The 13,541-nt window shown below is 44.8% G+C and overlaps 2 protein-coding genes across 2 annotated transcripts; both read right to left on the bottom strand.

The window, feature by feature from the left end:
* Window positions 1-463: 463 nt before the first annotated feature.
* Window positions 464-2,322, bottom strand: LOC102082362 (uncharacterized). Its single transcript, XM_005475940.4, has 6 exons — window positions 2,199-2,322; window positions 2,011-2,082; window positions 1,798-1,916; window positions 1,651-1,711; window positions 1,428-1,522; window positions 464-1,344 (listed from the first exon to the last, which is right to left on the bottom strand). The coding sequence occupies exons 1-6, from the start codon at window positions 2,232-2,234 to the stop codon at window positions 561-563; spliced, it is 1,167 nt and encodes a 388-aa protein (XP_005475997.1). The 5' UTR covers window positions 2,235-2,322; the 3' UTR covers window positions 464-560.
* A 4,118-nt stretch (window positions 2,323-6,440) lies between these two features.
* On the bottom strand, window positions 6,441-8,175 carry LOC102082548 (solute carrier family 22 member 6-B). Its single transcript, XM_019348382.1, has 4 exons — window positions 8,149-8,175; window positions 7,937-8,045; window positions 7,605-7,811; window positions 6,441-7,517 (listed from the first exon to the last, which is right to left on the bottom strand). The coding sequence occupies exons 2-4, from the start codon at window positions 7,993-7,995 to the stop codon at window positions 7,457-7,459; spliced, it is 327 nt and encodes a 108-aa protein (XP_019203927.1). The 5' UTR covers window positions 7,996-8,045; window positions 8,149-8,175; the 3' UTR covers window positions 6,441-7,456.
* Between the last annotated feature and the right edge of the window lie 5,366 nt (window positions 8,176-13,541).

The raw sequence follows: 13,541 nt of genomic DNA, 5'->3' as shown, positions 1-13,541 counted from the left end.
TCAAATCTTTTGGAAAGCTACGAGAACGTGTGCTTCTTTTCCAATACCAACTTCTGCATAGTTCTCCTTGCTTTCATATTTTCAAATATCTGCAATTACCCAACCAGGTACTCCTTTTTCCCCAGATGAAGATTCTGATTTTACAGATTTTAACTTTGGATGAAATAATAAACTCACTGAAATATATTGTGACTCCATAACAGGCATCTGTTTCACGCATTCTGTACAATGACCAACCATTAATGAATGAAACTTTATAAGTAATAAAACATGAGTCTTTAGCTAAAATAGCAGTTTTTGTAATGTATCCCTTAATGCTAACAGTTTCATGTTGGACCAGTACAGCTCTGTTCCTAAACAGACTGCTGAGGATCAGCTTTGCAGAGCGTAGCTGCTCCCCTACTTACTTGAACACTGCGATCCTGTTGTGAGCTGACAAAGAATTTCCAGTGTGGCAGACATGAAGAAACGTGAATCTTTATTGAAAACTCTTTGTTCTTGTTTGATTTTTGATAGAGAGAAAAAATAAAGAGAAGGGTCGATAGGAGTCTTAAAGACAATCAGTCAGTTGCTGTGGGACTGACGCAGAAACAGAAACAGCACAGAGCTCTGAAGAGTTTTTGGAAGAAACCTTTTTCTTTCTTCTTGGTTTTAAGGTCTTCACAGCTCTCTGTAGTATTGGTAACTGGTATAGGTGGTTCACACATGGATGATGTTTCTAAAGGGTGTTCCTCACTGGCTGTAACCTCAGACAAAAATGAAGATTCAGCAGAGGCTGATAGAGAACCTGGTGTTACCATATCATCCTTATTTTCTGGACTTGTTGATTCTTCCTCAGTTCCAGTAATGTTTAAGTACTGATCTCTTGTTGGGCATTGAGCAGCATGGTTGTGATGAACTGGCTCGTTGGGGATCTGGGGCTGCAAGATCTTACAAATGTGGTTTGTTGCTACATCAGCGATTGTAGTGAGCAGGGTAGTGTGGTTTGCAGTGTTGTTGAGCACAGAGTCGTCTGGATGTTTCTCTCTAATTTCTGCCAAGATGGTTTGGACCATGTCATCTCGCATAGAGCGGGAGAAGATGGCCTTGCTTTCCATTGCTCTGGGAGTGTTGGAGACTTGATCCAGAGTGGCTTTTGTAACACAGGTGGAGAGCTTGCTCAGACTCTGAGATGCCAGGTTCAAAAGGGGGTAAGGAGGATGCTCCCAGAAGCCTTGCAGGACTCTGGGAACTACCTCTATCCCTACTTCTTGGGGGCTTAGCAGTCTGGAGGTCTGTGTTTCCTGCTGCTTCTCTTTAAGGATCTCGAGGTATTTGCTGAACATGCTGAGGAGTTTAGGCGTTCTGTAGATTAAAGTTATAAGTATTCAGATATATTGAGACACTGTAGCTGAACTGTTCATAATTGTATGTCAAATGGGACTCACTGAAATTTGGGAGGTATGGCCTCTGGATATTTGAGGAGCAGCCGAGCCTGTAGCTCAATGTCCTTCATTTTATTAGTAATGTTAACTGCCCACACCTGAAACAAATCAAATCAAAACAAAACAAAAGAAGAAAAACACATATAAAGTGCATTTCTGTTGTTAAGGAATATTCTTTTTAAAAATCTACAAATTACTATAAGGTCCATCAGTTTTCTTGTCTTACCAGTTTCAGAAGACCTTTAGTTTCATTTTCTTCAAATTTCTCAATGTCAAACTCCCAAAGTCTTAAAATGGACACAAAGCAGGTTTGATCTCAGCATCATCACAAACAGACAATCATCTGTGGTCCGTTGGTGTCACAGTAACTCACCGCTCTCTGAGTGTTTTTTTGTTCTCCTCCATTAAAAGGTTGATCATATCTTCAGCAGTTATATGAGGTGGTATCTGATTTTCCTGCTCAAGTCCAAGGAATGCCATCATCATTGCAATCTAAAAATAAAGAGACATTTAATCATGAACACTAAAAATAAATCAGAATTTACCAGATATGTCGGCTTTGACTTGGATGGATTGTGGTTCTTACCTGAGTCTTGTAGCTTTGAAGATGCCAGCAGGTCTTCAAAGCTGTGTTGTACTCAGGTGTGTCAAACAAAACCTGTCAAAGAAACAAGAAGTTACTCATTATTAGTTAACTTGATTCATAGTTTTTTTTTAAATACACCAAATTCATCATACTGTTTAAATGCAGTAACATTAAAGACTCTCACATACCCCAAGGGGTTTGTAGATTCCAGTACTTTCCTCCATTAAAATGTTGTTGCTGCGTATATCCAAAATGGTCAAATACAATGCGAGCACTTAGCTAAAAGGTCAAGATGAAAATGATTGTTTCTCCTGCACAAATGAAGTTTGTTATTATTGAAACAGAATTCTAGAACTGTCTTATGATTACACATCGCAGCAGGTCACTGTGGTAACACCATGCAACTTTCATGTTGGTAAGTACTATCATATTTGTGTTTATTTTACTACACTTTGTTTTCTGAATAAATAAAGTGTAGGCTATAGCTATCCTTAAGTCGCTGCAGAGAAAAGATGCATGCAAATTGTCATTCAGAAAAAAAGGAAGGAAAAACAACCTGAACCATCATGTTAATTCATATTATTTGCCTGCTTATCTCCATTTTCTCATTGTAGCTGTCAACTTACAAGGTTTCTTTAAAACACTGGGTTATGAGTTGTGGAGAGGAATGATGCATTCATTTGAAGCGTGACAGCACCGGCCCTTTAAACAGCCAAGAGGGAGAGATCTCTGTGTGCTCTGTAGTGGGATTGTCACAATACTAAAATACCAATTACCAGGTAAATTATACCATTTTTGATACCACTGGAAAAAGTTTTACCCCATCTCACAACAACAAAAGTTATGGTGAAGAAGTCATATTTAAAACAAGTTGTTAATTTTCAACTAATGTTCGAAGTTACACGTTAGATTTAATAAAATAAGCATTTAAGATCAGTTAAGTTTAGATGGTTTATACATTTTACATATTATTTAGACAATTTCATTACAGATCTCTGAAGGTAAATTATATTCAAGAAATGACTATTAGTTATAGTGATATAAAGATATCACTATAGATGACATTTTAATAAATTACTGTAAAAGGAGAAAGGTTAAAGTTCATTTTCCACATTCCACATCTGCCTGCAGCCTGTCTCTCATCCATGAGTCACACTGCTCCGCCTCAGTCTCCAGCTCTTTACATCCTCGGGTCAGCTCAGCTCGTCAGGTCTAATTCTGCTCTGGATTTCACTTTTTATTTGCTCGGATTAGGTCTTCACACTCTGGGCTCTCAGTTTCCGCGGCTGCTCTGCACAGCCACAAACCTGCTCGGTTCTTCACGCGTACTTAATCTGCTCTGCCACATCTCAATATTTCATACACATCCCGCAGTCTGCTGCTGCTATGTTAGTGACAGGTTGATAATGTGGCTATTGGTTAATTCCTAATAGTTAAAGGTCAACTATTAGTGTGTGTGACAGCCAGATTAACATTCTTGATAACTGTTTAATGCTTGAATGTTGTTGGGACGGGAGCTTTACTGACCTCTGAAATTCCTACTAAAGTGCTGTTTAGTGTTATTGTCACAGTCCTGGGTCAGTTGACCCAGTGTTTTGAGATTTTTGGGGCTTTCCAGTTTTTGGTTATGTATTATGAGATACTTGGGTTGTGTAATGTTTGTATTGTTTCTTCTACTCATCCCATTTATGTATTTAGTCTTGTTCTCTCTCCCAAATTGCTTTAGAGCTCAGCTCTCCCGTAGTGTTTGATCCTCGTGTCTGTTGCTCTTTTGTCTGTCAAGTTTGTGCGTCACAATCCTGGTTTCAGTATTCTGTCACCACCTGTTTTATTGTGACAGTGAAACTATGACCATAACAAAACTATGACTAGATAGCAGTGACGACTGGGTGCAGGGACTGGGCAGGGGAAACTGTGGCTGGCCAGGGCAGTGCTTGCAGGTGGAGGTTGCTTGGAGGGGGAAGGCAGGAGATGAAGGTCCAGGTGGGTACCGTGTGCAATGCAGGGAGGCAGGCAGGAGAGACTGGCAGTTTGAAAGGGGAGACGTTACCGGCAGCTGCAAACCAGAATCCAGGAGAGCTTGTACGGATGAGGCTTGGTAGGTGGGTTCCAGATGCTGTCGAGAAAACAGAGGAATTAGGTAAGTACACACGATGATACACCAAGGTACAGACGTGAGGCCGAGAACTGACTAAAGTTGGCAAATAATCTGGCAAAGACCAGTTGTGTGCGCAGGTCATAAATACTGCCGGTGTGATTGCCATCAGGTGAGGAACAACAAAGACTCCACCCAGAGGGGAGGAACCGATGCAGTGGAAAAATACCCAGACCATGACATAATCACCGTTTTGTGTATGTATTGTTTTTTTTCCCATGTTCACTCTCAGGATGTGGAGTCACCATCCCTCCTAGATGTCTCCTTGGTCCAGTGTTCCTAGCCCTAGTGCTGATCCAAGTTTAGTTTTCAGTAGATGATAGTTTTCATTTTCCTTTCTTATGTGTTATGTAAGGCTCACTTTAAGTTCACCATGGTCTGCTGAGTGTGTCTGCGTTTGGCCCCTCTCTTTCCTCGTACACCCTTATACATGACAGTTCTGAATGTTAACTACTTCAGCTGTTAGTGAGGGGAGGAGCTGTGTTCCTGTCTGTCTGCAGTGGTGCTGTGTGAAGGTGTGTGGCAGCTGGAGGAGGCAAAGATGGCACTGTTTGTGTCGATATGTCACCTGTATTTATTAAAGTATTAAACGTGTCATGAGTTCTTCTCTCTGTGGGAGATTTACGCCCACTACAGATGTTTGGTGGTCTCTGTAGCCACAGAGAGGGATGTGCCAGCCAGACCAAGATAGAAATGAAACTGTGCTAGTTTGGTTTCTTCATGCCTATGAAGCAGACCATTTTTCAAACCAGGATCCAGTGCTAGTGCTGAGACAGTGAGGCCTGCAGCTGTGCCAGCCATGCTCCAGCGTCCCCCCACAGTCCAAAAATATGCATGTTAGGTTCATTGCTAAATGGTTATCTGTCTCTATGTATTGCTCTTGTAATAGACTAGTGAACTTTTCAGTGTGCCATAACAGCCCCCCTGCTAGCCTAAATTGAACAAGTGGTTAAGAAAATGCATGTATGGATAATATATTGTGTATACCATACTCTGCCACTGTGGGCTGTATCAGGGATGGACAGGAGGAGGAATAAAGAAGTGTGGTGGACAGCTTTGTTGAGTGGTGTGAGCAAAACCATCTACAACTTAACATCACAAAGACAAAGGAACTGATCATGGACTTTAGGAAGCATGCTCCTCCTCCTATCCCTGTCACCATCAGAGGGGTTGACGTGGTGGGTACACATTGACTGTAAACTGGACTGGTCCAAGAACACCAGTGCTGTCTTTAAGAAAGGGCAGAGTCAGCTTTTCCTACTGAGGTGGCTCAGGTTTTTCAGCGTTTGTGGGAAATGCTGACCATGTTCTATCACTCTGTGGTAAAGAGCGCTGTGTTCTTTGCAGTCATGTGCCGGGGCAGTGGGGTGAAGACAGCTGATGCCAACAGGCTGAACAAGCTGATTAAGAAGGCTCGTTCTGTCCTGGGTGTCAGACTGGAGAACCTGGTGGAGGTGTCTGAGAGGGGAATGCTAAAAAAGCTTCTCTGTATCATGGACAACCCCTTCCATCCAATGCGCGCCTCCATGATGGACCATCGGAGCACACGCAGCAAAAGACTCATCGCCCCTAAATGCAGAACTGACCGCCACAGGAAATCCTTTCTACCGATGGCAATAAGGCTGTCCAACTCTTCCTCGATCTGTAGATGATTTTCTTAGGATTAATATCAATGTCATTTTGTTCTCATTAAGATCATGCAATATTACTTAACAGTATGTTATTGAATGTTTGTTTCATCCCCCCATCATACGCTGGTACTCTCTTTTATTCATTGCACAATACTATGTCACTTTTTTATAATCACCTGCACTGATAGCTATGTTATTTGTTTTACCTGATATAGTTACATCGTTACTTGTTAGAGTTATTTTGATATTATATTTGCACTATCCTACTGTATACTACCGTATCCTACAATTCTTATTGTATATTATTGTATATCTTTATTCCTCTGTTCCTCTTGCTTTATTGAGCATGTGTATGACGAAAGAATTTCCCTCGGGATAAATAAAGTTCTTCTTATCTTATCTTATATAACAAAGTAAAATATTTCAAAGCAAAAACAGAAAAGGGTCAGTATTACACTATAAAGTGTATTACACAGTATTGTGCACCAAAGTAACTTAGTGTGTGTGAAGAGTTGTGATAGTCAGTGCAGGTTGAAATAAATGCAATGTGAAAGAACAGATTGGAGGTATGGAGAGAGAGCAGTCGACCGCTTTTATTTTATTTTATTTTATCACATTTGAAAAAAAAAGTATTAACACAGAAATCATTTTTTGTTTCTTTGAATCATTTGTTTTATTTGTGTGAAACGTGAAATCACATACATGTGAATCTGAGCAACAGTACCATTCACAACCCAATATGAACTGAAAGTAATGGTAGGACTGGATTTGTGTTATATAACATGCAGCCCATGAAATTTAAATCAGGTGTTAAATCTTTTTTATATTTAGATTTAATTACATCAGAATGAAATTATGACTTTCCACGAACCTGCCAGATAGTTTAGGTGCCAGTCTCAAGTGATGGTTGCCATCACACTCTACTTTCACTGAAGGGTATTTTTGGATTTAATGTTAAACTGTTTGGAAACAATGCCTTTAAAGAAAAGATTGAAAATCAATAATTTATCACTAAATTATAGCATACAAAACATGTAGTGCTTAGAAAAAATTAATTTATAATTATGATGAATAAAGGTATAAAAAAGTAAGTCCATAGACTGATGCCAAATTGTTAAAAAGCTCATATAAGACTGTATCTAAATGCTTGCATTATATAAAACTAAGAGATCTCTTAAATCAAAAAGCATTAATGCAACAACTGTATTGTTTCACAGTTGGTCGATACAATACAACTCTGTGGAGGTATGGAGAAACATACAAAGCAAATACTAATACAGTTTATCTGCTGCAGAAGAAAGATCTAGGAACTATAAAGGGATCCGATTATTATGAACCATGGATTAATTAGTAGAATATGTGTCTTCAAATTTGAGGATATCGATGATCTCGACAGTGCAGTGATGCTCTACAAAGCACAAAATAATTTCTTTCATGATCTCACATCATAATCTCAGACCCTAGTTTAGTTATCCATGTTTCTAATTCTTAGTTCCTTCTCTGATTTAGTAATTTCTCTTGTCCGTCTGTGTCCTGTCTTTTTGGAGTTTCCTGTGTTAGAATCCCCAAATATTTGAATTCCAAACATATCATAATTATTTTGGTATATTTGTAGAAAGAGTTAAAAACTCAATACAAGACAAAGTCAGTACAAAAACATCTACATCTTGGTTGTATACGAATGTGGACTGGTAGTTGTTCTTCTTGTGGAGCTAACTTGTCTGAAAGATATAAAGGAGAAACAGATGAAAAAATGATCACTGACAAAATAACATGTTTGAGATGCTGCAGTAGTTAAACACTGATACCCATTGCGCTCAGCCTCTTCAGCCGTCTCAGGAAGCTCTTTTCTTTTGGTTTCGGGAAGCAAGAAGCCGAGAAATCCACCTATCAACGTAAGGCAGCTGAAGACTGTGATGGGTATGACCCAGTGGTACGTGGCCAACAAGTTCAGCAGTGGAGCCAGCAATCCACCTAGTCTTGCTGATATGGATCCCAAAGCTGTGGCTGTTGGTCTGAAACAGGAAGACAAAAATTACTTTTGCTAAGTTGGTTGAGCCTTCTGTTCTTTTTTTGTTTTAACATTTTTAAACAAGTCAAGCAATTTTGATAAACATGAATATAAACTGTGACTACTTACCTAACTGATGTTGGAAACAACTCCTGCATAAAGACCATACAAATAGAGCCAGCCCACATCAAGAAAAATTTAGACGCAACAGCTAAACATGTGACAGCAATGGCGTAACCTAGCATAAAGGAAATTAATTAATTAATTACTTAATAAAAGTGAACATATACTTGGTAAGCAGATAATTAAAAATGTATTTTGCGATATAACAAAGCATTTACCATCAGGAACAGCAAGGATAAGAATGGAAGAGACTCCTCCGATCAGAAGGGTTGCTATGAATAATATTTTCCTACCAAAAATCTCCAGCAGCCACATGGAGAGTAAAACAGAGGGTATTGAAAAAAACACCAAAAAGGAGTTGAATTAAAAAGATGCTCAAACCATAGTTTTCCATATCTAAGTACAGTCTGTAGATGGAAAGGTTCACTGAAAACCTTTAAAACAGGAGAAAAAACACAATTAATCACACAGAAAAGTCCTGTGTCATGAACCATTTATTACACATTTATGAATGGCCATTTAATCATCAAAACATCAAATTCAAAAGTCAAAATCTTACGATTTAAAAACAGCAACATGTTTTTGCATTGAAATATTTCCCTTTAATGTATTAACCTCACTATAGATGTTGAACTTACCATGATAGTATTATAATAAAGAAATATCTGGTCAGCAGTGATGATCTGAAGATGATTTTTATTCCTCCATTATTCACAGTGTTATTCACTTCAATCTGTGGGAGACGTAATGCCTAATGTAAGTAATGCTTACAATAACAAATTTGAAAATAATTTGTAGCATTTTAAGTATTGTGTCATGTTTCGGCTGTGTGCAGGCAGGAGAAGGACCCAAACGCAAAACTCACCACGCAGGAATTAAACTCAAAAGCTGCTTTATTGCAGAGTGGCATGAAAACCATAACAAAACTAAACTAATCCGGGACATGGATAAACTGACACACAGGGAAACACAGCCATGAGGGAGACTACGACACTGACAAAGAGAAACACAGGACTTAAATACACAGAGGGATAACGAGGGAATGAGACACAGAAGGAGAGCACAGCTGGGAGTAATCAGGCTGGACGAGACAAGGGAAGTAAAACTAGAAACACTGATATGAGACACGGACCTTCAAGGTAAAACAGGAAACACACTGACTGAACTCTAGACATGTAACTTAACAGCAACTGGGGAGACAGAACATAAGAACCTGAAACATGGTACAGAAAGGCACAGTAGGCAACATGGAACACACAGGGAAGCCATATGACAGAACTTAAGAACTAAACTTTTGATAACCATAATTGAAACCTAGGGAATAACAAAGACAGTACAACAAAGGACTCAAAACATAAACCATAATATAGAAACACAAGATCTCTTCAAAATAAAATAGGAAACCTAATGAGACGCAGACATGACAACCAGAACTTGACAACGTAAGACACAGACATGAAACACATGAAGAGCAGGGGAGACTTAACAGGGGTTGGAAGACACAAGGGGAATCTAATAACAAAGAACTAGAAAAACTCATGAGCTTAATCATATAAACATCCGAATAAACTAAACTCAAAACACTGGGTCATAAGACCCAGGACCGTGACAGAGCCCCCCCTTCAAGGGCGGATTCCAGACGCCCCAAGCCGAGAAAACAAACCAAAAACAACCCACCCAGGGCGGGTGGCGGGGGTCCAGGTCGGAGGGCCAAAACTAGGTCGAAAACAAAATGTCCAATAAAGGCACAGGGGACAGTCCAAAAACTCAGGTCAGGAGGCCGACCAGGAGGCCAACGGCTCAGTAGTTCATGACTGAACAGTTCTGGAGGCCGACCGCGGAGCCAGCGGTGGCGACGAAGCAGTTCTGGAGGCCGACCGCGGAGCCAGCGGTGGCGACGAAGCAGGTCCGGGGGCCGGCCGTGCGGACGGCAGTGGCGACGATGTGGACGAAGCAGGTCCGGGGGTCGCCCATGACGGCAACGATGTCCAGTCAGTGGCCTGGAAGGTGGCCGCTGACGCCAAACTAGGCGTGGACGACGTTTAGCAGGCTGAGCCGGAGGTGGACGAGGCGGTGGCTTGGCAGAAGCAGAGGCTGGACCAGGCGAGGCAGAAGCAGAAGCTGGAGCTGGACCAGGCGACAGCGTAGGCGCTGCAGGCAATGACGCTGCAGGTGGTTGCTGGACGGGCTCCTCGGGCCCTCCAGCTGACGTGGCATGAGGCTGGACGGGCTCCTCGGGCCCTCCAGCTGACGTGGCTTGAGGCTGGACGGGCTCCTCGGGCCCTCCAGCTGACGTGGCTTGAGGCTGGACGGGCTCTGACTTTTTTTTTAAGTGAAGAATTTATTATAATAAAGCTTTAAAAGAGTCAACCAACTTTTTTATTTAGTTTTTAAATTTTTAAATGCATTTCTTCTAATAAAGACTCAACTAATGAGGTAATTTCCTGTCAAAAATAGAGGTCTGCCTACTTGTCAGCAGTTGTTGGCAGGATCAAAGACTCTTTGAAATCCCAGACACCTGGCCGTAAAGTGGCTTTGCATTCTTAAGTGTAAAACATTACCAGTATTGTAGCGGGTCGGGGCTGTTTTGGGGGTTCTGTTATTACAGTTATGTTTTTGTTGTCATGTTGTTATGGTGACGGGTGACGCACTCTCTCGGCGACTGTGTTTTTCCGGTGAGAGAGCGCCTTTTTTGTTGTTGTTCTGTGGTTGCCGCGCTGAGCAGTTAGGTAGCAGCAGTGTTCTTGCGCAGATATAAATAAACGGCTGTGCTCCCAAGAAACCTCTGTCTCCTCCATGTCTGAGCTCGCCACATTGGTGTCAGAAGTGGGATAGCTCACCCTCGCCATAATGGAGAGAGACATTCAGAGGCTGGAGCAAGCTGTCGAGGAGAACATTCCCCGCTTGGGAAGCTGGCGATTGAAGAGAGAGGACGTGAGCGGCCACGTAAGTCCCCCGATGGGTCCCGATGGCGCGAGCGCACCGCGGCGGCGGCCCGTCACGACCGACGCTAGGGCAATGCTTCATGGGCTACCTCTGTCGACCCACACACCGAGCCCCCAACCGCGAGCAGTTATGTCTACCATGCCAGTTAAGGTACCGAAATACAACGGGCTAACCCTGCTAGAGCCCTACCTCTCACAAGTCCGGCTGGCCGCCAGACATAGTGGCTGGAGCGAAGAGGAGACTGCTACACACCTAGCGCTAGCATTAGAGGGAGATGCACTGCAGATACTCCTTGACCTAGCCCCGGCAGAGCAGCATGAGCTCCAGGCCCTCACCGCGGCACTCGAGAGGCGATTCGGGCAGCGGCACTCCACTGATCAGAGCAGAGAGCAGCTGACCAACCGGAGCCGTCGGCCTACGTTCTTAGGCCATGTGATCAGCACTCAAGGTATCGCCACAGATTCCGCAAAGGTGGCTGCGGTCCGGGACTGGCCGACTCCCTCGAACGTCAAAGAACTGCAGAGCTTCCTGGGCCTAGCCTCCTACTGCCGTCGGTTTATCAAGGGGTTCGCGACGATAGCCAGCCCCCTCCACCGCCTGACTGACAAGGGCCAGCCGTTTGGCTGGGGTGATGCCTGCGCTGCGGCTTTTGCACAGCTGAAGGAGTCCCTCACCAGAGCCCCACTCCTGGCCTACCCTGACGCCCGGCAACCTTTCAATGTGGACACTAACGCTAGCAATGTAGGAGTCGGGGCGGTCCTTTCCCAGCAGGGCGAGGCCGGAGAACGAGTGGTGGCATACTTCAGCCGTGCTCTGGGGCGAGCTGAGAGGAACTACTGCGTGACCCGGCGGGAGCTGCTGGCCGTAGTGCTAGCGGTGCGGCACTTCCGGCCATACCTGCACGGCTGCCGGTTCCTCCTGTGCACTGACCATGCATCTCTGACTTGGCTCCTGAACTTCAAACACCCAGAAGGTCAGGTGGCCCGCTGGTGGGAGGTCCTTCCGGGCTATGACTTCGAGATCCAGCATCGGGCAGGTCGACAGCATGGCAACGCTGATGCCCTCTCCAGACGGCCCTGCATGGCCGTCGAGTGCCGCTACTGTCTGCGACAGGAGGAGTGGGCCCAGGAGGCGCTGGGGTGGCTACTGCTCAGGCCACAGCCAGCGGAGGGGGGTGGCTCCCATTGACAACGCAGCAGCTGAAGCGGGAGCAGGAGGCTGACGCGACGTTGGTTCAGGTGGGGGCCTGGCTGGAGGCGGCGCAACGCCCAGACTGGACGGGGGTGTCGGGACAGGAGCCCGAGGTGAAGGCCTACTACTCCCAGCACAACAACCTGGAGACCCACGACGGCCTCCTGTACCGGAGATGGCGGGCCCCCGGTCAGGGCAGAGATCTCCTGCAGCTGTTGGTGCCTCAGTCACTGCGGTCGCAGGTGCTTGAGCTTGTCCACGGCTCGGTGGGGGCAGGACACTATGGGAATGCCAAAACTCTCCGCCGCCTCAGGGGACGGTTCTACTGGCCTGGCTGTCGATGGGATGTGGAACTTCACGTGCATTGCTGTGACACCTGCACGGCGCAGAAGGGCCCAACTCAACACTCCACTGCCCCCCTTCAGCAGTACTTGGTGGGGGCCCCGATGGAGCGAGTGGGAGTGGACGTCCTAGGGCCCTTCCCCGTTACGGAGTCAGGGAACCGGTATGTGCTGGTGGCTATGGACTATTTCACAAAGTGGCCGGAGGCCTACGCAGTGCCGGACCAGAGTGCGACGACGACAGCAGAGAGGCTGGTGGAGGAGATGTTCACCCGTTTTGGGGTCCCGGCTGAGCTCCACAGTGACCAGGGGCGCAACTTCGAATCGAAGGTCTTCGGGGAGATTTGTCGGCGGCTGGGGGTGGAGAAGACAAGAACCACACCGCTCCACCCGCAAAGCGACGGCTTGGTCGAGCGTTTTAACCGCACACTGGCTACCCAGCTCGCCATTCTCACCAGCCGCCACCAGCGGGATTGGGACCGACATCTGCCCCTGGTCCTTTGGTCGTATTGGACTACGGCTCAGGAGTCCAGCCAGTGCGCACCTGCCGCTTTGATGTTTGGGCGGGAGCTCCGGACGCCTGTGGATCTGGTGTTTGGGTCCGCCCCCGAGCCGGAGATTGACGGTGGGCCAGAGATGGACTACTACAGGAGGCTGAGGGAGCGGCTGCAGGTGGTTCACGACCAGTGTTGGTCAAGTTACTTGAAAAAAGTAATCAGTTACCAGTGTTGGGGAGTAACGGAATACATGTACCGCCGTTACGTATTTAGAATACAAAATATGAGTAACTGTATTCCGTTACAGTTATCGTTTAAAAAGGTGGTATTCAGAATACAGTTACTTTGTTGAAATAAATGGATTACACGGCGGTACTTCCCTGTTTCATATTGTCGCGGACTGTTTGGGTTTGTTTGACAGCTACGTAATGTTGTTCCAGGCGGCAGCGTTACGGTTGCCATGGTTATAGGGTGACGCTCTCTCTCTGCGTGTTTCCTGGGTGAGAGAGCGCTTTTTTGTTGTTGTTGTTGTGCTAAGCTAAAAGGCAGAATGCTACAGGCATGGCCCTAAAGAATGTAGCATCATGGGCAGTGTAGTCCGTGCTACAGCGAGAATGGACTGCCATACACGTTATG

Source organism: Oreochromis niloticus, linkage group LG18 (assembly GCF_001858045.2).
Source record: "Oreochromis niloticus isolate F11D_XX linkage group LG18, O_niloticus_UMD_NMBU, whole genome shotgun sequence".
Classification (NCBI taxonomy): domain Eukaryota; kingdom Metazoa; phylum Chordata; class Actinopteri; order Cichliformes; family Cichlidae; genus Oreochromis; species Oreochromis niloticus.
Note: the sequence above shows the minus strand (reverse complement) of the source record. Positions and strands in the feature narration are given on the sequence as shown.

Bases quoted from the DNA above. Each gene is read 5' to 3' on its own strand.
- LOC102082362 (XM_005475940.4), bottom strand. From the start codon at position 2,234: ATGGAGGAAAGTACTGGAATCTACAAACCCCTTGGG. The intron at 1,712-1,797 runs GTGAGTTACTGT...GTCCATTTTAAG, and splicing joins AAAAAAACACTCAGAGAGCG to ACTTTGGGAGTTTGACATTG. The intron at 1,523-1,650 runs GTAAGACAAGAA...GATTTGTTTCAG, and splicing joins CTAAAGGTCTTCTGAAACTG to GTGTGGGCAGTTAACATTAC.
- LOC102082548 (XM_019348382.1), bottom strand. From the start codon at position 7,995: ATGTGGGCTGGCTCTATTTGTATGGTCTTTATGCAGGAGTTGTTTCCA. The intron at 7,812-7,936 runs GTAAGTAGTCAC...TTCCTGTTTCAG, and splicing joins TTGTTTCCAACATCAGTTAG to ACCAACAGCCACAGCTTTGG. The intron at 7,518-7,604 runs GTATCAGTGTTT...TATATCTTTCAG, and splicing joins GAAGAGGCTGAGCGCAATGG to ACAAGTTAGCTCCACAAGAA.